At 36.4% G+C, this 24,566-nt stretch overlaps 1 protein-coding gene across 6 annotated transcripts in view; it reads left to right on the forward strand.

The window, feature by feature from the left end:
- LOC129765356 (hemicentin-2-like) overlaps positions 1-24,566 on the forward strand; it is a 958,618-nt gene that overhangs the window by 842,812 nt on the left and 91,240 nt on the right. For all 6 annotated transcript variants that reach the window (XM_055765587.1, XM_055765588.1, XM_055765589.1 and 3 more), the window contains one exon: positions 13,720-13,930. In XM_055765587.1, the coding sequence (XP_055621562.1) occupies positions 13,720-13,930 (211 nt within the window). The remainder of the gene's footprint in view (positions 1-13,719; positions 13,931-24,566) is intronic.

Raw genomic sequence — 24,566 nt, forward strand, 5'->3', positions numbered from 1 at the left:
TATATATATATATATATATATATATATATATATATATATATATATATATATATATATATATATATATATATATATATATATATATATATATATATATATATATATATATATATATATATATATATATATATATATATATATATATATATATATATATATATATATATATATATATATATATTTAGATTGTACACACACACACATACATCCTTAGATAGTATATCTACAATTACTAATGTATCGAAATACGATCAGTAACAATAACAAATGCGGAACGCATGTCGAATGCTATCTTTTGTTTAGATCAAAAGATGCTAACTAAGATAAACAACGATCGCTAACCATGGGTGCGTGAAAGTGATAAAGTCAGTTGAAAACTGTCACCCATAAGCAGGGTTGCCAACTTTAACTTTCAAAAATCAGAAAGAATGAAAATAAAAATCAGGAAGAAATCAGGATGGCTCATATCGGGGTGGTCATGTCATTTTTTTGGAAAACAAAAGCATTTTTTTTTATGGGCAGACTTACATATATCCAATTTTATTCTACATTCCAAATTCTTATTATTTTGTTCCACAACCTTTCGCCATCTTTCACGCAGCCTTAAAACTCTACCCTTCCAGAGCATGTTTTGTTTTCGATGTTTTCTCCTATTTTTCGTGCTATGTTATGTGCAGTAAAACCTGTTTTTGTGCCGTTTTTTTTGTGCGATTTTTTTTGTGCGATTTTATGTTCTTGTGCGGTTTTTTTTTGTGCGGTGTATGAAAAGAAGCATATTTGCCGAAGTTATTGTCCATTTAGTTTTTTTTTTTTCGATGGGTTAAATGCATTTCAGTGCGAAAAAAGCATATTTGCGTCTCAATTATCCACTTCTGTAATCATTCCCCTCCTCTCATCAAACGAAAGTTTTTCTAAGTTTTTGCATTACATGATTTCTAACAGCAACACGTTTTGACATGCAACTAAAAGCACAAAACAGCCATGCGCAACCGAAAAGGCAAACTGTCCCATCGCAAAGCAGGGAAACAAAAAGAAATTGAACAGTGAACGGCGTGGATTTGAGTTATTTTCTTGGGAAACTTTTTTAATGCGGTCCCTATCTACCGCACAAAAAAGGTTTTTCAAAATATGTACCGAACACGATTTTTTAAAGCTGCTGGTGAAGTTTTGCACGATTTTTTTCATGCGACTTTTGTTGTGCGGTCCCTATCCCCCGCACAAAAAAAAATGTTTGCCTGTATAGAGTTAAATTGTTTGTCATCGAAAGAATTTTGCAGGTATCATTTGATCGTTCATCTTCTTCTTCTTCTTCAATGGCACTAACGTTCCTAGAGGAACTTCGCCGTCTCAACGTAGTATTACTCATTTTTATTAGTACTTAGTTGAGATTTCTATGCCAAATAACACGCCTTGAATGCATTCTGAGTGGCAAGCTCTAGAATACGCGTGATCACAGTGCAAGTCGGAGGAAATTTCTTTGACGAAAAATTCCCCCGACCAGAACGAGAATCGAACCCGAACACCCGGCATGTTAGTTATGACGCTAACCACTCGGCCACGGGAGCACAAGATCGTTCGTAACTTTCCCCAATAACTTACAGCATCGCTACGAATTGCAGTGAAATCCATATTCAGATTTTTTTTTTTGAATTTTTCGTGTAGACTTTGAAATGAATCTTCTCTCATCAAATGAGGAAAGCATATCAGCAGTAGATGAATTTGTTTAGTGTTTTTTTATGTAATTTGATTCGATTATAGATATACAGGGCAACTTCGATATAATGTACATTTCTCTTTCAAAATTGTACGTTGTATCGAATTGTACGTTATATCGAAGCATAATAAAAAAAACTCAGAAACATAACTCATATTACTTCATAGTGATGCTGTTTGAATAGAGTTAGGAAATAATGATGACAAAATCTATCTAGTAAATTAAGCGAATCTTTCTCATGATGTTTCCTTTCATACTGTTGATTGAGGTTAAATGGATAAAATTACCGCTTACTTGTAAAAAAAACTTTTTTCGATGTATGGAAGTCTTGTAGGTAGTTGTATGGACTATTAATATAATTTTGGAATTTAAAAACAAATATATTTTTGAGAAAAATGAATTTCAATTTTTTAAATATTTTTTTTTCAACATATTTTCTTTATATTTTTTCATCAAAGATTAAATTTATTCCTATATTTTATTTAATTACAAAAATTTTATAGATCTTAAAGTTTTTAAGTTATTTTTTTCTAAAAAATCTGAAAATAACACTAAATTAAAAAAAAACCTGTTAAAAACTATAGGCACTTCATAATTTTGGTCAGACAATAAAAAATAGAAAATTATCCAAGCTTTCTTTAAAAAAATAGTAAATTAATTTGAAACAAAATTGTTCCACTAAATTATTTTGAAAATTCAAATTTGTTTTTCTCAAAACATTAATATATGAATATTCCAAACAACTACCAATAAGTCTCCCATACATTGGGAAAAAAGCACTGTAATTTTTGGTAATTTTTATGAGTATTTAAACAAAAGTTTTTGAAAAAAAATAATTTCAATTTTTAAAATAGTTTTATTTAAGTGTAATTTTATTTATGTATTTTTACATGAAAATTTAAACAATTTCTTACATTCCATTTGACCAAAAGTTTGTAAGTACTATAGTTTTGGAGTTAAAAAAACTTTCGATTTTTCACCTTTTTTTGTAATGATGAAAAATGTACTATTTTGAATTTTCATAGTAAAAGCCGTATGCAATCTGGAACAACAATGAGTTGAACTATAATATTCTTAGAAAAACGGGAATTGTAGCGATATGTGGACGGTGACCACTATGCCCCCATTTCTGCTATACCGAATGACGTTATATCGAGGGTACGTTATATCGAAGTTTCCCTGTAATTATTATAGTTTCAACATTCAATGTTCTAACCTGACGAGCAAATAATATATAAAATACTAGCTAACCCGACATACTTCGTCCCACCCAAAATTTATTTTTCGTTATCACATCCACGTTTTCTTACTAAGCGCGCGTTAATGGGTCCAATCGCAGAACTGTTCATTGATTGATTTTCTAATCTACCCTTTAAAATTAGTGGGTATATTTTAGGAGACAATAAATGTTTCTATGGTGGTTTGACACTCCATATACCAAATTTGGTTCCTTTTACTTGATTAAATTTTGAGTTATGCTGAAATTTGTGTTTCATTTGTATGGCAGTCCCCCACTTAGAGAGGGGAAAAGGAGTTTCAAATCACCTTAGAAATGTTTCGTACCCCCCGAAACCTTCACTTGCCAAATTGGGTTCCATTTGCTTGATTTGTTTCCGAGTTATGCTGAAATTTGTGTATTTGTATGGTTGACCCCCCCCCCACCTTAGAAATGGGGAAGAGATCTTGAACTATCATAAGAACCACCCCCGACCCCTGAAACCCCTACATACCAATTTTCATGTCGATCGGTTCAGTAGTTTCCGAGGTCATAAGAATCAGAAAGATATACTGAAAGACAGACAGAAATCCATTTTTAAACATATAGATTATCATATTACAATTTCAATTCAAAATGTTTCTCTTGAATAATATTACACCCTGAAACGTATTCTTCCATCAATAATTTTGCGGCTACTTTTACATTGTTACCTGTCCCTCAATAGATCAGCCAGAAGGGTTAATCCCAAATACCCTCGATCCTTGTTCTAGGCCGCGGGGGCCATTGAGGATGGGTTCTCAAGACCTCTTTTCGCTGACTAGCTCGAGCTTGAAACGCCGAGGCTCAAGATCGGCTAATTACACATCCGTGCACAAATCAAGGACTCAGTTCGCAATTGAATACACACTAGAATTTCTTTTTTATTTTTTATTTTTTTTATTAACTTATAGGGTGTGTGAGTGTGAGTCTGTAGTGTGTCCTTTCCGGGGCTGGCCGGCAAGAGTGCGCTGCGAGTCTCTGGCGCGTTGACGACTTAAGTTGGTCGAGTCCGAGTTTTTCGTCGACTCCTGTCTTAGCGATGACACCTATTTTTTGCTGTGCTAATCATTTAGCGGATTCTATTGGGTACTGTTGGGGAAAGGAAAATACAAATTTACCACTGGGTGTAGCTCTATTATCCTTAAAATCTCTTTACCTGTTCAGTTCAAACTGCAGTTCCAAAGTGCTTTGAATTTTTAATTTAATTTATTCAGTATGGACACTTTGTGTGCTCATTGTTGGATAAAGAGCTTTTTATTATAGACCCAGTAGTGCTTCCCTTTTCCCCAAATTATGAAGTCGTATGCCGCTTCTCTAAACCACTACATTTTCATTTGAGCCATTGTGGCTTTATGGTGTTTCGCTTGACTCCAGGTTTGTGTATATGCGTGTGTGCGTGTTATTATTGCTAACTTATGTCCTATGGTAAACCTACTTTACATTCTAATTTATTTCTATACATAATAATTTATAAAACTTATTTATTTATTTTCTTAAATCTAATTATTTCCTAAACGGTAACAACATACACATCATTTAAGATAATGTGGGTCCTCAAACTCTCGTTATTATTTCTTCAATTCTTCAGATATTTTGGTTTTATGAAATTATCCAGCACTGTTTTGTTTGTGTATTGAAAACAATTCAGGATTTCCACTTATTTCCAAGCTTATTTAGTCGATTCATACATATTGATAAAAAAGTTAGGTACAGCTTTGAATCACGGGAATTTAATTAAATGTAGGCATTATACATGCGCGGACTGGAGAGCTATTATGACAGTTCCTCTTCTCAAATAGGAAAATTTTGACAGGGATCTCAGTTCTTTTACGGATACTTTTCATTCTCAGAATGACGAATGTACTAAAATCAGAAGAAATCTGGATCATTTCTGGAAAATCAGGTAAACGCGAGTCTTTGTCAGGATATCAGGACGCGAGCCTTTTTGGCTTTTTGTCAGGGAAATCCTGAAAAATCAGGAAGGTTGGCTCATGATGATTCTGATTTTTCCATTACAATAAGTTTAAATTACTTAAAACCGTATAAAATAATGTAATATTCTCATACTTACTTAAACACACAAATTCAAAATTTGAATTTCAAACATTTAAATAGTGTGTCGTCCCTGCATAATCTTTGGCAACTGACCTCATAACTGAATTCATTCATTAGTCCCAAACCTTGCAGTAGAGACGCTGTATTAAAAATGTCATTAATTGCGAAACAGTTGCCTTCGAAGAGACTTTCATCGGTGTATAAAAATGATTGTCTTAGTATCACTTATATTGTATAGTTGTGGAAATATTAAAAATGGGCAAGCAGAAGTTTTCTCAGTTATGAAACCAAACAGTTCAACATAATAAAACAAATATTGGAAACTAGCTGATCCGGCAAACTTCTGATTGTTATCTGATTCGTTATCAGTCCCTTCGTTATTCGTCCCTTCTGATTGATAATTTCCTTTTACTATAAATTTCCTAGTACTTCTACCAAAACTCGTCATTATAATATCAAATTATTTTCGACAATTCTCGTTCAAGATTTCTCAATCACTTGCAAACAACATGTTTCTCCGTTACATGGAATACGTGTTTGATACGAAAACTATGAAGGAATAAAGACAGGTGTGTCGGACCTTCATAGAAACATTTCATACTTTGTGTCTGGTGCGATTGGAAAAGAATTTTGTATAAGTTTCTGCCAAGTAATCGATAGATACCCGCAAATATTGCTGGCAACTGGAGAAATTCAAGGCAGTGATTCAGGACATACTTCGTGAAATAGTCTACGTGAGAGGCGTCTTGAATTAGACTTCATGTCTCAAAAATTTACAAATTAATTTATTTTGTAGTTCGGCTAGGAGGTCCTATCTCAGCAGCTGAATTAACCTATTATTACACCCTCAGATTAGCACAGGTTCAGGACCCTGCAACATTCTTTCGAGGGCAAAAACTCCAATTCAAAATAAAAAACCTTGAACATTTTCCGACGAGAAACCAAACAATCTATCCTATAGAATTATGAGGCTGCATGAAAAATGGAAATGTGGAAACAAAACTTTGCAAATAAAATTGAATAGATGTATGTCGGTCAATGTTAAAAATGATTTTGTTCTCCCAAAAATCGACACGAGCTTTCCAGATAATCCAATACGTGCTATCCTGATTTCTTCCTGAATTTTATTTTCATTATTTCCTGATTTTTGCTTGGCAGTAGCTCATAATACGGAATCCATTCCGAATCCCTCCAGAAACAGAGTATATCCTCCTTCGGGCAAAGATCGGACATGTAAAAAAATAATAAGCATTGTATAAATCCTCGCATAAGCGGAAATGCTAGTGTTTCACCTAACTTTTTGATCGTTTGTACTTTTCCGAAAAACCAATAGCATCACTATAATCAATTGCAGAGAAATCAATATTCAAATTTCCACTGAATTCATCATCCATGCTTTGGAATAAATCTTTACTGAACAAATGAGGAAAGCATATCAGCTGTGGAAGACTTGCTGATTTTTTCCTAATTTTTATGATATTTAGTACGGTTATGGATATATTTACCATAGTCCCATCATTAACGTTTATTCTGCTTTGAATCAGACGAACAAATTACATATAAAATCGTTTTATATTGACTGTGGATTCAAAAAAAATTTCTTGAGTAATTTTACACTCTGAAACGTATTCCTACATTAATAACTCTGGGGATACATCTACATACACATTATTCCATGTCGTTCCTCAAACCGTATCTCGTTGTAATTTCATAAATTCGCAGACAATCTGGTTTCATGAAATTTTCTAGCACTGTTTTTGGAAGCCACGAAACAATTGAGGGAAGAGATAAAAAAAGTTAAGTACAAAGTTTAGCGTAATGTAAGATATATACAAGTGCGAACCGGAGAACTTTCGTGACAGAAACCATTGGCATAGAAATTAGTATACTTAATACAAATAATGTAAAGAATACAAAAAATTCAGGAAAAATCCAGATCATTTCCGAAAAATCAGGATAAATTGAGTGTTCGTCAAGATATCAGAGAGTGTGCTAAAAAGTCTGGGAAATCCTGAAAAATCAGGAAGGTTGGCATCTCTGGTTGCAAACCTGCTCATTCATCTTGTTTTGGCGCTCAAATTAGTGCTTTTTTTAATTCGCTTATTTTTATAGGCTCAGTTATAAGTTTGAAGGAGCCAAATTCTTTTTTTAAACTATACATAAACAATTTTCCTAACTCTATGTAAGGTGGAAAACCGGTTACTCGCGGTTTACTCGTGTTTAGAAGGGTGACATATTCTTTCAGGAAAGGGATGGGATATAAGGGAATTGTTACAATGTTGATGATCACACTCAATCTATTCGTATATCTATTGTATATTTACATTTCAACTTATTTTACTGTTTATAGCTGGGGGCCAATTGCTCGCAATGGATGTAAAGGACATAGGGACAATCACACACGAAGATCGATAGCTTTAAGGAAAACATATATTTTGGTCATGTAATCAAGGTCTAACCGAGCCAACACATCTCTCACCGGCACATTGGGCTGTCTTCTTCGGGCTCGAAGGGAGTTTTCTAAATTCGATCTGGGGACAAGATACACCTCGTATATGCTCGATGTCATGTGAATTTGTACTTGCAAAAAATAATTATGAAACGAATTTCTCACTCATAGATACTTGTTGAAGCGTTCGATGAAAAAAGAAAATTGAACATTTATTATATGAGATCATTACAGCGAAACAACATGGAAAAAGTAATCAAGAATTTTATGAATACATTACGACTCGATTAAACTAACTTATATTTTCTACAATTCTGAAATACGGCAATGCAAATACAGAGCCATTAATTGAACAATACGAAATACAAACTGTATCGGCATATATTCGCGAATTAAACGGCATAATTGGGTGATTTATTACTAGGTTGACCATGACCCAAAGACACTTGAGAAAACATATCATCATGTGATTACAATGCACTATGGTCCAGGAGGAGCATTTAAGTGGAAATTAGCATCTAGAGCTCGACAGTGATTCTCTAGACAAAAACTGTCTTCGACAAAGTTGTTACATATAATAGAGCGCTCATTTTTATGTTATCAAAAATAGAGTGACCAAAATTGTCGATGAAATAAAAAATCTAATTTTCTTATCTTTATAGATAGAGGTAAATATAGTTCGACAATATTGTAGCTCTGGTTATTTTATGTAACTTTGTGAAACAATATTTCTTTCTATCTCTTCAAATAACCGATATAACGCTTTTTCTCTAGGTTGAGTTAGGGTTACCATGAAAAAAAAAGGTTTTTTTGCTCTAACTTTTATATGTAAAATTCTACATCAAAACTGTAGAATCTTTAGATTGATCTTTAGAGCTTTCCAATCCACGCATTTTACGGCACATAACTTGTATGTATCTTAATGCTACTCAAAGTTATTGATGTTTTTCCCCGAAAACACGACCTTTTCATTTGCTTGTCGTTCTTTTTGGGGCAAACATAATAAAAAATTATTGATAGCATTTTAAAGAGCACGTTTGACTCTACATAAGGTGAAACTTTCAAAAGAGTGTTATTTTTTGTATTTGAGTAAATTAAATACGATAGGTACAATTATTAACACCAATAATAACACTATTATTCTCCCCAAAACAAAACTAATCCTCAAATACGACGAAAATGATTCTGATGCAATGCATATGATTCAAACATCCCATTTGAATGAGGAGGAGAAGTATAAACTTCAAGAAGCAATCAACGAAAGTTTTTAATTATTTCAAATTCATAATGAACTCATGAAAACTATTCCAGCAAGAAAAAGAATCAAGAAATAAGGATTTTCCTATCCATACAAACCCTTATAATCCACCACACAATATGAGACGAGACTAATGAACAAACTCAAGAGCTATCCTTGTCTAGGATTCATTAGAAAATCTCAATCACCAGATAATTCCCCGTTATTTGTGCCTAGAAAGTCGATGCCAGCCAGATTTAAAAATATAAAATGGTGTTCGAATATCATAAATATCATCACACGTATTCAGACCATTTCTGGATTATAACACTTACAAGTGTTGTAAACATCATCCTTGCACACCATTTGTATCAGATCTACATACAGGGTGGGCCATTTAAAGTGGAAGCATCTGGCAACCCCATAACTTTTGACAGAGATGTCAAAAGTTATGGGGTTGCCAGATGCTTCCACTTCCACTGACAATTTTAACCATGGAACAATACACACCTAAACAACGCGCTGAAATTGTTCAGCTGTACATTCAAAATAACTTCTCAATTGTGTTAACTAAACGTGCGTGGAAAAATAAAAATAAAGTTAAAACATCGCCTGGAGACAACACTATACGTCGATTATATGCCAAATATGCTACTGAAAACCCTCAATTCATCGAAACGCAACCTCTTTACGACCAAAAAGTTACTGTGTGGTGTGGCATTTATGCCGATAAAGTCATCGGCCCGTACTTCTTTGAAAACGAAAATGGAGCAACGGTAACCGTGAATGGGGAGCGTTATCGGACAATGATAACCGATTTTTTATTGCCATTTGTTCGTGAAAATGAATTGGACAATTACTGGTTCAAACAGGACGGCGCTACATGCCATACAGCGGCTGCCACGACCAAATTATTGCGCGAAATGTTCCCCGGAAGATTAATATCGAAAAACGGCGATTATGACTGGCCACCGAGATCACCTGATTTGACGCCTCCTGACTTTTTTTTATGGGGATATTTAAAATCCAAGGTATACACTGGTAAACCAAATGGTTGCACTTAAAGATAATATCCGACAAGAAATTGCTGCCATATCGGCCGAAACATTGGGCAAAGTGATGGAAAATGCCGAAAAAAGGGCACATTTTGCGGTCAAGGCCAGAGGGGGTCATTTACGAGATATCATAATCAAAAAGTAGTTAGAACAAATCTCCTTGGACCAAAATAAATGAATTTCAAAAAAAAAATTAAAATTTCACTTCGTTACTTTGCTATTGCAAAAACAAATCCTTCCACTTGAAATGGCCCACCCTGTAGCTAAACCATGTAATTAACGCATTTCGATGACCCAAATTCTGATCATGAATTGTCCGGTTCACTAATGTTGTTTTGTCCACATGATATCTATGGCAACCGCTTGGCGCACTGCAATTTGTTTATTGTGTCCTTCGCGCATAGCAGAAATAAAGTTTTCCTTGGTTGAGTGTGTTGAGGTGAACACTTTTAAAATGCCCAAGAAAAGACAATATTCTGAAGAAAGCCTAAATTATGATTAGATCAATATGATGGCAGTAAACTCAAACAACGAGAAATGCAACATCTACTAAAATTCGATTTTTTTCATTCAAAAATGGTGATTTTTAAAACCGGGCAAAACATGATCATAATTTCTCTTTGAGGAAAATCATTCAAAACATAAAAAAATTGAATAATTTCAACGTCTTATGGTAGTATTAACAACTAGAGACATGGGACATTTCAACAAACCCAAACTCGTATTGATAATATGTGATTTTCATGAAAATCGATTTGCATTTATTAGTTGCGTGAAAACACCCTAAATCGAACAAACCAAGATCATTTACCCTAGTATATTTCCCAATTGAAAGGACAAAAATACTTCACAGTTATTGATTTGAAAAAAAAAATGGTTTCGTCAAATTAAACTCGACACAAGAGAAATTGAAAAAACAGCATTTAGCACAACTGAGAAATACGATTATTTTAAGATTACCGTTTGGCTTAAAGAATGCGCCGGAAATCTTTCAACATGCCATCTATCGAATATTACGTGGACATCTGAATAGAATATGTTTTGCATATATTGACGATATCATCATATATGGAAAAACAAAGTTACTATTTAAAACAATCAAGGAACTCAGAGAATTTTTGGGATTTAATGAATATTACAGAAAATTCATTCCACAAATATGCACATATTTGAAACCACTAACCAAGTACTTGAATGATATTGACAACAGGAAAATAATAACACAAGAATATATCTTACCCATGAAGTTAGCAAGCTATCAAAACAATTAAAAGCGCTATATCTAATGACGCTACATTTGACGTACTTGCACAAAAAACAGAAAAACCTGTAATATTTATCAATAGAATATTGAGCTCTAGTGAGCAGAACTATTCAACAATAGAGAAGGAGTCATAAGCAATCAAATGGAGTTAGAAAAATGTAAGGAATTGTATAAAGAGTCAAATAATAACTGTTTTCACTGAACATCAGCCATTTACTTTTACAATATCACAAAGAAGATGGAAATCCACAATTGAAACCTAAAAATACAAACCAAGCAATACTAACAATTTCGTTGATGTATTGAGTAGAGTTTCTGTTAATACAATGAATACTCATAGCTCTCAGACGAATATTTTTGTGTCAAAGCTATATTGCTCCTATTAATGACTAAAAATTACAAATCTAATATATTGAGGGCAAAAAATCTATTATTGTACTTTTCACTTTATCTGAATGAAAATTATACGCGATAAATATACAAAGTTTTACTGATTAGAAATTTCAACTATCATAATAATCTTCATAAAGAACGCTTCGGTCCACATTTTGTTCATTCGTTTATTATCTATCAATTCCAAAGTGATCCGCGTTTTCGATTCATGCTTATCAAAGCATTAAATAAGCATTTAATTTCTGTCGACGTTCATTGAAGCTTGACTTTGGCGTGATAGAAATATAAATAATAATTAAGTCGACTACGACTAGCATTCAAAAACATCAAGTTTACTATTCATATTTCTCTTACTTAATCATTTGTTAATAATTTTTATGTCAAATTATATCTGATACAATTTTTGTTTTACAATTGTCGCCATTCGCGAAAAACATGTCACTCTATTACATAGAAATATACGTAAAATTATGTATTCGATACGGAAAAAAAACATTTTTAATTTTCATTCTAAAAATTCCACCTGTAAATCCAAAAAGATTTTCGCTTCACAAAGAACTCAATGCCGTCATCGTGAATTGCATCTACAGATTATCACAGGTTCAGATCCCTGTAAAACTTACCTGAGGACAAGAACTTGGACAGCATAAAAATACCTTGAACAGTTTTCGAATAGAAAGCAAACATATTCTCGGTGGAACAAAACTGTGCCTATAAATGTATGTCTTTCTATAAAAATGATTGTTTTGTTTCCTCAAAAATTGACACAAAATTTCCGTACAACCCAATGTGAGCTATCCTGATTTTTATTTTTATTCTTCCTGGTTTTTTGAAAATTATTGTTGGCAACCCTGCCTACGAGAATTATTGGATTAATACAAGAAACGTACAAAGAGCATCTTTCTTATAGCAACACAAAAATATACTATGCGCCGATGGAAGTAGAAGAAAGATTTAATGAAAAAGACCAATTGAAAAAAATTAAAGAAATCCACGATCACACTCATCGCAAAGCAAGAGAAAATGTTCAACAAGTACTTGGGCACTATTATTTCTCAAATATAAGGACCCTGTTTGAAGAATATGTAAAAAAATGTAAGACAGGGTGGCAATGGATGTATGGAAAAAATCTCATCATCGAATTTAAAGAACCAACCATGTACATTTTGTTTATTGGCCCAAAAAAATTACTTGTGCCAAATTTCAGCTCAATCGGACATGATCTTGGGGTGCGTCAAAACACTCAAAGGTCGTTCTACGTGAAAAAAATCGAAGTCATTTGGCATCGAAAACTTTTTTTTCGATTTTCCTAATTTCATGTCCCCCCTTGGGAGATTTCCGATCAAATCAGCATGTCTGATCTTAACAATTATTATGCTAAAAATAAAACCTGGACGCACAAAAACTGGAAGATCTAAATAGGGAAATTAGACAAATATGAGTGGAGGAACACACGTACGCACATATATAGATTATATACATACACACATACATCCTTAGATTGTATATCTACAATTACTAATGTATCGAATATCAATATGACTCCATCCTGCGGTAGCTAACATAAAAAGGTTCCAATTTGCCAACTTGACACGCTGGAATCGCCAAAATTGGGAATCCCATTTTAAAATAATCTAAACTTGAATTGAAAGATTTTCGGGAAATTTCGTTGTTAATCTTCTTTCCAACCGCACGTGCTCTGTCATATGCAACTTCATCTGCTCGAGCAATGTTCCATGAATTTCTAATCCTTTCCCCAACAGTCACGTCATGTCATCTAATAAAATAAAACCACAGTTCCAGTTTGTGTTCCTATTCTCCTCCCTGGCACGAACATCAGATGAACAACATCAAACTGTCAGTCAACGAAAAATGTTGAATTCGCTCCATGACAAAATGCTGAAATGAAAAATGAATTCACAAAACTACCACACATCAAATCTTCGTCGGTTGCAAATGAAAACATCCATTACCGGTGCAATAAAATCTATTTTCATTCCAGCCGAATCCGTGCCTGACGAAAAAAAAAACAAATCAAACATACATGTCCCAATAATATTGCCACCCACCATGTTATAGCGGAACGAATAGATCGCAGATATTGCCAATCATTGTTTGGTTAGCTTGAAATGAAAACACACAAACAAACAAAATCGTTGACACAAACATGGTCCACCGCAGCTGCCCCACTTCCGCTGTCCACAAAAATTATTTCAACGCCTTTTTTCTTGTTTCTCTATCTCTCTCTCTTTCATGTCGGATCCCGGTTCCCGCGTTCTCGGGTGGCTGTCCAGGTGTCCTGGATACGGCATCGTGACATCCACATCCTGACCGTCGGAAGCTACACGTACACCTCGGACCAGCGCTTCCAGGCGACGCATCACAAAAACACCGACGACTGGACGCTGCAGATCAAGTGGGCCCAGAAGCGGGACGCGGGCATCTACGAGTGCCAAATATCAACGCAACCGGTGCGCAGCTATTTCGTCACGCTCAAAGTTGTCGGTGAGTATCGATGCAATGATGGGGATAGGAATGGGGATGGGGTTAAATTTGAGCTTCCATCCCGCCGATGGAACCCGTCGATATGTCATAAGCTGCCGACAATCATGTAATTATCGGGAGCAGTGAGTTGTCCCGGGCGAATTATTTGTTCTTCAGTGAAAGTTCATGGAATTTTATATTAAACAGGATATCCTACCGATAATCGAATTGTAACGCAAGTAAGGGTGTTTCATTATTGAGGGCTATTCTATATCCAACAAACAAGTTATTCTGAAATAAATTAAACTCACATTGCGCTGTCGCAATGGTTATAAATAAATATGTGGGATGCATGAACCAGCAGTTTATTGTGCCAATAATGAAATTCGTAACGGGTTGTAAAGCCATGAGGACTGCATTGCAGCACTACTATGGCCCTGGAATGATTCTTCACTTCTACAAACTCAGTTTTGAAATGCAACAAATATCGCCAACATTTTATTGAACGGTTTTATAATACGGCCCTGTAATACGTTTGTATGTTTGTAACATGTTTACAGACGTAGCGCTGACCCACATTAATCTCTTTCTATTGACCGACTGATCTGAAATTTGGAACACACCTTTATCTCTGTAGTCATTATAAAACTGCGTATTTCATGATCTTGAAAATCTAAGATGACGGCCGCTACAAAATGTCGGATCACATATTTTCTCAAAAACTCATCAATACGGGTTTACCAAAACCCCATCAATATGGGTATCAAATGAAAGAGCTTGACTAGTAGAACACAGTTATGAAAAAATACAAATCCAAGATGACTGCCACTACAAAATAGCGGACTACATCTTTTCTCAAAACCTCATTAACCCCTTCGCTGCCAATGTATTATGAGGGTTGTTCATAAAATAAGTTTCAGTACCTCAGAAATCGCGGAAAAATAAAGTTAGGACAAAAAACAAGGCGATTTTCATAATCTACGTTGTATTTTCTACTTTTCTGCATAATCGCCGTAACGTTCGAGGCATTTTTCATAGCGTGGCAGGAGTTTTTTTTTATTCCGAGCGCGAAGTGCGTAGCGTTCAACTTTTTCAGTGTTATCGAATCGTTGACCGCCGAACTCCTGTTTCATCACCGGGAATAAGTGATGGTCGTTTGGGGTGAGGTCTGGGGAGTAAGGAGGATGCTCGAACACAGTCCATTTGAATTTTTTCAATTGCTCTTGAGTTACGCGAGCAGAATGGGGCCGCGCATTATCGTGGATAAGGAACTCTCCTTTCGTCAATAAACCTGGCCTTTTGTTCTTAACTTCAAACTTAAGTTCAAAACTTCAAACTTGTAGCGGCTGCCATCTTAGATTTTCAAGAACAAGAAATACGCAGTTTCATAATAACTGCAGAGATAAAAGTGTGTTCCAAATTTCGGATCAATCGGTCATTAGGGAAGAATTTCTCTTAATGTGGAACAACGCTAAAGACAAACATGTTATAGGGCGAGTTAAATAAAACCTTTTTAAAAAAGTAAAAAAATTATAGGAGGTTGTGTTCAAGACACGACCACATTGTTGACGTAGAACTACGGTGTGGTTTAATTCAAGTCGCTTGTTTATAAGTGTAAATATTATTTTATGATGCTGCGAAAATTTTGAAATAGCCATTCTACCAGTTTGGTCGCCCTGAAATGTTTTTTTTTATTGTAAAATCATTTGACGATAGTTGTTTGATGAATCATTCTTGATACTTTTGCTACTGGCAAGCGAAACCAAATCACATACAAAATTCTAGAACGACATTTACTTTCTCGGTGACTAAATAAACGAAATAAACTCTATCTGTTAATCTCCATAACCTCGAAAAGAGTAGCACTGCTTCATTATGATCAAGATTAGCGCAAATACAATCCTAGTTGAAAGCAGTTTTGCGACTGGCACGCGAGCCCAAATAAATTAATAACTTAATATAACTAATTGAATAACTTGGTATTCCCCAAAAAAAATTTTGGTACACAACCTTAACACCTGCTTCACCATAGCGTCAGTGCAATGCATTGATGACAGAAAACAAACAATGTTAACTGCTTGGAATAAGGCTGAATATTTGCCTCAGCAGAGATTCATTACAAATACCCTAGCGTAAACATTTTCCTCCCGCTATCTTCCCTCCTTGTGTATATTTATCATTACGACTGCATAAATTGCAACACAAAACAATCGTCGATCAGAGCATAAAAAATTAGGCGATTGTTGCATCGTTACAGGGCCAATGCACACGGGAGCAGCTACAAATGGGGTTACAGCGTAGCGAAGATGCACTATTTTTACGTACGGGTTATGAAGCACGCACGTCCACATATCGATGGCTCGAAGCAACTAAATATACACACACTTATTCCGTTTTGTGCTCTTCTCGACAGAAGCCCTTTCTGTTGCCAGTCTAGATTAGCTGTTGCCAGTCTAGATTAGCTGTTGCCAGTCTAGATTAGCTTAGCTATCATCCTTTGTAGAGAGAGTTTTTCTACCGTCCAAATCACTGACAAAATTCCAGAACATTTATTTTCTCGGTGAGCTGACGATAGCCTAGCTTGATGATTCCCCACACAATTGTGTAACTCAGAACCTTAATGCCTTGAGAATTGCATTCGATCCCTCACCTTCCAGCTCCCCCAGCAACGATGTTGTTCAGTCGATTTCCTCGCGAAGAACGAAAGTTTGCCTCAGTGAGATCCACTGTTTATACTCTAGACAAATATTCCCCATCGTTCTTCTTCTTTTCCTTTGGTAATGGAGACTTTACATCTTACGATTTCCTCTTCGTTGTTCGTCATTAGTTGCTCGTTATTGACAGCTCTGTTCGGGAAAGCACACAAATGGACAGAACAAATGTATGAGGGAATGGGAATGCTTCCAATTTTCATCAGTTTTGTATCTTTATTTATTTATTTATCACCGTCTCGAATTGTCTATAATTCCACAGACTGAATCCTTATATTAAATTCTTAATCCTATTTTTAAAGATACGTTAAAATCGAACACAGACTATGAGATAGTTATGTATAGCATGTCAAACAAATCTTAGGGAATTTCCGATTCGTTTGGTATGTAAATTACCAAAATCCGTTCGCGACAAAAATAGTTATTAACGTTTACTTTATTTCATAAAAACGTTACCTGTTTTCTGCACCCTTCATGAAAGACGTAGTTCTACGTCAATAAGTTGAATTGGGGAGCTCAATTGTAAATCTGAAATTAAAATTATTATAAGATGAAAGGCTGTACAGTTGTCGGCGCCGGTGATGTAGTAGTAAGCGTGACTATTTCATTTTCTACCACGATTGGAAGTAGTCATCGTGGATTTCTGATTCCAGTTTTACTGTTTTACGATTCGCAATTTAAAAAAAATCATTCAGCTTTATTTGCATATCCCGACGAGAAATACACCGGAGTAACAATGTGCACTTCACCGATATTTTCTCTCATACATGCTCATACTTTCATACATGCGCCGCTCGGAAATCCACTCAGTTATAATCGAACAGCGATTGGAGCATGCTGTTCCTGTTGTGGTGAAGCTAACTTCGTTCATCATGAAAGCGCTTATGAACGGTGTCACCAAGAGCCTTGTTGTGCACCTTAGGCCAGAATGGAATCCATCAGGAGGAGAGTGATACCAGTGAAAAGGCGACCAAGAAAGTAACAGCATCGAAAATTAGTTCCGCTTGAGGCTTCGAAGCAGCCGCAACGCACACATACACGTGCGCAACTCTTTCCGTTTGGTGGTTATCAAGTTAGCATTAACCACTTGAGGACTTCGAGAAGAATCCGGAAAGATGTCATCGTTGCTGAGAAATAATCTACCAGTTCACCTTGGAATTGAAAAAAAATCAAGTGAAAGAGTTTATTTTAATGTTTTCTATTCATATAATACTGTGATCAAATGCATTTCGTTTTGTGATTTTTCAATCAGTTAACAGAAAAGCTTCTGAAGATTATTTTTCCCCATCAGTTCAATGTTTTCGTATCCTACATTGGATGCATAAAACTTTGTGCCTCCAACGTAACGCTCTCGTTTTCGAAGTCCCCCAAATATTCATTTATTCATTCATTCAGAATGGATTCAGACTCAAGTTCAAACAAATGATCACTAAATCAACGATCGTCCTACGTCAACCTTGCGGTTATACCACATATATAACCCGCTTCCTGTTTTTTCGTAATGAAATTTATTCTAGGGACAATGTAATGGTGACGAAATCTCCATCTAGTGAGCGATGGAAGCGGCGGTCTTTCGCAAGCAGACCAGAAGTGACGCTCCGGTGGCGGTCATACGTAATACCGCTAATCCCAAATACGCATTTTTATAGCACTAAAAAACAACAAAACAGTGCAAACATCAAGGTAACATCATTACAAAAGATAACTGAGTACCCGTGTGAAAAATAAAATAGCTATCTATTGAATTTCGGCTCCGGTGACGCTATTACGTAAGTACCAAATTTTCCATATGACAGCAGCTGTCAATATTTACTAAAACAAGTCGGTGCGATAGATTATTACTACTATTTTTCATTCTGTCTAACCCTGTACTGAAACAGTTGATGGTAATTGGGGTTTTCCTGACGATTTTCCATGGGACGCACTGACACTGTCCACGTTATTCAGTTTATCAATGTTTCTCTCATGTCAAAATTTCCAGCAAACTTATTATAATCCGCAGCCGTAATATATTTCACGAACGTATCGCTGAGGATCATTTTCGTTCATTTGCATATTCATATCCACCCGATTACTGACCGCTGCTAGGAGTTTCCATCACTCATTATTATGTGTGGCCATTATCTGTCATACACACACACGTCTCCTCTCAACCACACCGCAAGCGAAGAGGTTCTATCCACTATGCTCCCAAGGATGATTAAATCCTCGTCCTGAGTATGTGTGTCAGTAATTTGCATCTTCATATCGTTTCCGCCCGTCCAATCTGTCTGCTTAATCCAATCTGTTTTCTGTCATGCGGATCCCAATGGGCTCATTATCCAACACGAGTGAGTGCTGGACAGCATCGGCCAGACACGTTCAGTCGGTCTCAATCGGTCGGTTCCAAGTTTTCGCGTTTGATGTGATCGTAACACCTTACCTCAGAACCACTGGAGGCCAAAACAGATTTGATTGAGGCTTCTATCGATACGGGGTTATAATTTCCGTATACTCCCTTCATATGCAGAATGGACGCGAAGCTCAACTTGAATGCAATTTTCCATTATTTCCGCGCCGTCAGCGTATTGTTAGGAGCGATTGAAATACTCATTCTAATATCCGTTGAAGTGGTGCATTAAGGTGGCGCCGGTGGCTGCTACATTATATGAGAAATAATTCCAAAGTTTATGAGTTACAACATCATACTCAATCAGCGAAATTAACAGCTCAACAATAGCATAACTGCATTCTGGAGGTTCGTACAGGAAAGACCCCCGTCGAGCTCGTTCGTCTTTTATCGTCAAAAAGGAGCAATTTGCACTGCTTACTTCAGCCACAGTCAAAGCGAATGCAGTGCATTGACCAACTTTTGCCATAATTTAGTTTTAATTGAATTGTTTCTCCGAGATCTCGTAAAACATGTTTCAACCAGTTACGCAAAAAGGCTCCCCTCTTTTCTAAGCACAGTCGAGAGCAGGGCGCTAACGTTTGTAACTTCTCTTTGAACCCAATTGTAGAAGCAGCAGCCGGCAGCGGAGTACCACTTCAAAAACTTCTCGCCAACCAATTTGTTTCCCCCTATTTTGTGTGCGCTACTTTACGCCACTGGAAAGCTACTCATTTCACACATTTGGTTTTGGTTGTAAAGTTCACAATGGTTGCCTCCTTGGAACCCGCAAAATTTTGCCAGTCAAAATGCATCCCCCGCTGCAAGCGGGCCTCTCTAAAGCACACCCCCAACACTCATTATGTGATGCATTGGAGTACATTTCCTGCAGAGATTCATCACAACTGCTGTCGGAAGTGGATTTCCTCCAACAAATGGCTGTGGCGGATTCTCGTAAAGCAGTTCACCGAGGGAAGAAATTTCGGTGTGCCATAATCGGCTGGTTTGAAGTGCTTCTTAAAGTGATTGAAGAATCCACAGCAAAGTTTGCCAAGCACGCCCCGGGGACGATGATCCGGTTGACCTGCATTTCAGGGTACCCTCAACCGGCGCGAGAGAGGAAGGATGAAATGTTTCTCGAGCGCCAAAATATATCACCAGCAATTTTGCTTGAAAAATTATGATAAATTGTGTTTATCGTGATTTTGACTGGTTCTTTTTCTTTGTCCAAGCTGCACCACATTTTTCACTCGTTTTTGCAAGCGACCCAAAAGAAAATTTACTGTCTCCATCGGGTGGTGGACAGGCGCCATTCTAATGCTTCGAAGCCCGCACATGGTCCGAGAATTCCAATCGAGTGGAAATTTGACTAAATTTACTGCAGTCCAAAGTTTTTGTTTTACTTCGCTTTCTGGAGCTTAATTTTTCACTCGTTCTGGTGTACAAACATCGACTCGACTCTTTCCTTGACCTGCTCGGGAAAACTTTGTAGCAATCGTATGCGCTCCTTCCTTCCCTTCGACTTCAACGGGCCACCGGTAATCAGATTAGAAACCAATCAGCAAGCTTATCGCTGATTTCGGAGGTGACACAAACGACACCGATTTCAACCCACCTATCTGCGGTGTCGTTTTCGTCATTAGGATTCTAAGCAGCGAGAAATTCGTCACGACAAATTGATTCAGTTGAATAGTGCCGGCAGCTGACACCTTTCGCTCGGAAGCGATAGAGCGAACAGAGAGCACCATTTCACAAGACCTAGAGCTGTGGGGCCTGACAGAAAACAGCTACGGATTGGAGCAATATCCGGTTGATTAAAGCTATCGGAGTTGATGCCACTGGAATGGTGCGACACTGTTGGGATTTCGCTCGAGTAAATTATTCGAGAAGAGTGGCAAACATAAGATTGCACACACTGAGGAAATTATACGTGACACGATATTTGTTTAGCTGTCTGTGATGAATGATTATTGCGTTCAAATTGCATTCCCTATGAATACAGGTCAGACAGACACGATTATATACAATTTTGGACTCGATTATATACAGTTTGAAAAAAAAATTCAAATATGACTTATTTCAAGAAAAATGTAACCTTTCGACGTTAAGGTGAAATTTAAGTGGCTATGATACGTACAGTGGTGTGAAAACCGTATTTTTTGAAGATTTTGCTTCAATAGTATATTACGTGGGTAGAGCAAAAACGAGAGAGAGAGAGAGAGAGAGAAAGGGCGACGTTGCTTTCCATATTTTGTAGTTCATAGAATGAGATACAGCACTTGTTCACTAACTGGGCTGCTTTTTGACTGGGCTAGGTTAAAAAGCTAAGGTTTTAGGGTGCAATAAATGTTTTACGGTGGTTAGATACTCCTCCCTCTTCTCTAAGGGGGGGCTGCCATACAAATGAAACACAAACTCCTGCATAACTCGAGAATTATTCAAGCAAAGGGTGTGAGGGTTTTTGGGTATGAGAAATGTTTCTATAATGGTATAACACCCCTCCCTTCTCTGGAATGGAGAGGGGTCCCATAAAAATAGTACACATATTTCAACCAAAAATATTCCAACCAAACATGACAATTGAAAATTTTCGGAAAACTCTGAAGAAAAAAGGGAACATTCGGACAATTTAATTTCCATATATTCTACAACTACATAGTGACAAGTGCTGTTAGTCTATTTGATGTTTGCGCTAGCGAAATTGATCTTTGTTCGAAACTGGAAATGGATTTTAATGTGATGAAACGCACTCATATATCTTATTCTATCTTTACAAAAAAAAGGATCACCGGATGTGTTGATAAGAGCAGAACTCGAGGAAGGAATTATCCGATTTAGGGTTGTCTGTCTATTATATTTTCTGTATAAAACATTGATTCCATGTAACGGAAAAACATGTTAATTGCAAGTGGTTGAAAAATCTTGAACGAGAATTGTGTCTGAAAATAATCTATATTATAATGATGAGTTTTGCTAGAAATACTAGGAATTTTATAGTAAAGGGTAAATTCAACGGGGTCGATAGAAGATCAATCAATGAACAGTTCTGCGACTGGACCCATGAACTTGCTCATACACTGGAGAAAAACATTAGTAAACCCAGCTACCAAATCTTTAGTAGTCGAATTATTGGTAAAATGTACACATTTTTAGTAAATATTATCAAAATTATGTAAAAACTATGTCAAATGCAATATACATCTCTTCAACGATTCGTACATTTTACTTCGTAGGGTGAGTAACCTCGTTGTCATATTTGGGAAGTTGCGAAATGCGCACATCGTGATTGTGATTTCTCCGGTGGAAAAGAAGCCCGGGATGCAGTACGGAGGTGAACATTTGTTTTTTCGGATACTAATCAAACCAGAGCCGTCCGATATAGTAAAGTGTGGACGTAGTTCTCGAACAGTACCTAGTACGCACCTAGTGAAATCGTATCGCTAAAACAACGTCGATGTACTTGATTCAGAAGAAGAGGACGAACAATCGATGGAAGCTTCCAGTAGGGCTAGTAGTGAGACACAACGTGGAGATTGTGTGGAGCATTAACTCATAAAATCTTTACCATTTGATCGCACATCCGACGGAGCATGTTTTTATACGATTTGTGAGGAAACATCATAGAGGAAATTGAGGTACTGTAATTGTATTTGCCTGATTGGAAACAAATAGATATGAAACTGTATATTTCAGACATACATCCGTAAGGACATGTGTACACAATGTTTCATGTGATGGATTCCCCGTTTTCCTGGGATGATTGGCACAAAATTCACTACGAAAATCCGCCTCGAGATATATGGTTCGTTCACGATAAGGATTCGCCCAGTTACATTTTTCTTCAGAAACAAGTTTGTAATATACATATTTTACGCCATCAAGTCCAATGATATGGTCAGTAGTTGATGATTTTCTGTCTTCATAGCACGTGTTGTTCTGTGAGCGTTGTAATGAAAAGTTTGATTCGGATGGAACTTTAACGTACAACTCAAAAACAAAGATACAAATACGAACAGATACAAGTTATTAAGTTTCGTCATTGCACATTGGAAGACACTTCTCGGTCACACATTATGCTTTTGCTAATTCCAGATGATTCCTCTCCCTGAATGATGAAACAAACAGGATCATGATCGAGTACAGATGGCAATGGAAAAATCGTATGGGATCGACTTAGTTGACGTAGCGATTAGACCTGTCCCCTAGTACTCTGCTCGTAGAATTATTGTAATGACAATTATTGTTTTTTTTTGTTATTTACTTGTTATTGAAGAATTATCCCAACTGTATATAGAATAAGTTACTATTAATGTATTTGAAGTATGTAGAATAACATGTAATCGAACATAGCATTTTGAGCGTAAATTAATTATTTACAAAAAAATCCCTAAAGAGAGAACCTTACAAATGAGAAACAAAACTAGGCCAACAAATCCTATATAATTGAACCGACGTTGTGTCGATATTGATCCAACTTTGTATCAACAAATCGTGCTCTTGTTTGACATGCTGCCTACCAATTTTTTTTCGTAGGATGTACCAATGATTAGTACGGTAGGAAATGACTAGTGAATTGGTAACATGTACTAAAAAATTTGTCATATTTACTAATGTTTCCTCTCAGTGTAGTAAGAAAACGTGAATGTTTGAAGGTGTTGATAACAAGAAACCAATTTTTGACGTAGGACTACGTCTTTCATTTCTACACCGGGGTGTAAAATCAAAGTTTCGAAAACGAAAGCGTTACGCCGGAGACCGAGATTTTGAGCGTTAATAGCTCCTTGTGCTCCCGTGGCCGAGTGGTTAGCGTCAAACCTAACATGCCGGGGGTTCGGGTTCGATTCCCGTTCTGGTCGGGGAAATTTTTCTTCAAAGAAATTTCCTCTGGCTTGCACTGTGGTCACGCGTATTCTAGAGCTTGCCACTCAGAATGCATTCAAGGCGTGTTATTTGGCATAGAAATCTCAACTAAGTACTAATGAAAATGACGCAAGTAATACTACGTTGAGACGGCGGAGTTCCTCTAGGAACGTTAGTGCCATATAAGAAGAAGAAGCTCCTAAACAACTGAACGAAATGGTATGATAAACACTTCATTCGAAAGATAAAATGTCTACGCGTTCTATACTTGTTACTTTTTGATCCAAAAACTTGTTTCAATAGTCTTAAAATTGCTTTCAAAACAGGCTATTGAAATCACCAATCGGTATATAAGCGAGCGCCGCTCGGAAATCCACTCAGTTCTAATTGAACAGCGATTGAAGCATGTTGTTGCTGTTGTGGTGAAGCTCTTCGTTTATCATGAAAGCGCGGATGAACGATGTCACCAAGAGCCTGTTTGTGCACCTTAGGCCAGACATGAATCCATCAGGAGGATAGTGATGCCACAAACGGTTCCCCGGGAAGATCTTGAAGCAGCCGCTACACACACACACATACACGCGCAGAATTCTTTCCGTTTGGATGCCATTCGGCATCGAGAAAGATCCGGAAAATAATCTGCCAGTTCCTCTGGGAATTTAAAAATACATTCATGTGAAAGAGTTTATTTGAATGTTTTCTATCCATGTAACACTGT

Source organism: Toxorhynchites rutilus, chromosome 2 (genome assembly GCF_029784135.1).
Source record: "Toxorhynchites rutilus septentrionalis strain SRP chromosome 2, ASM2978413v1, whole genome shotgun sequence".
Lineage (NCBI taxonomy): Eukaryota > Metazoa > Arthropoda > Insecta > Diptera > Culicidae > Toxorhynchites > Toxorhynchites rutilus.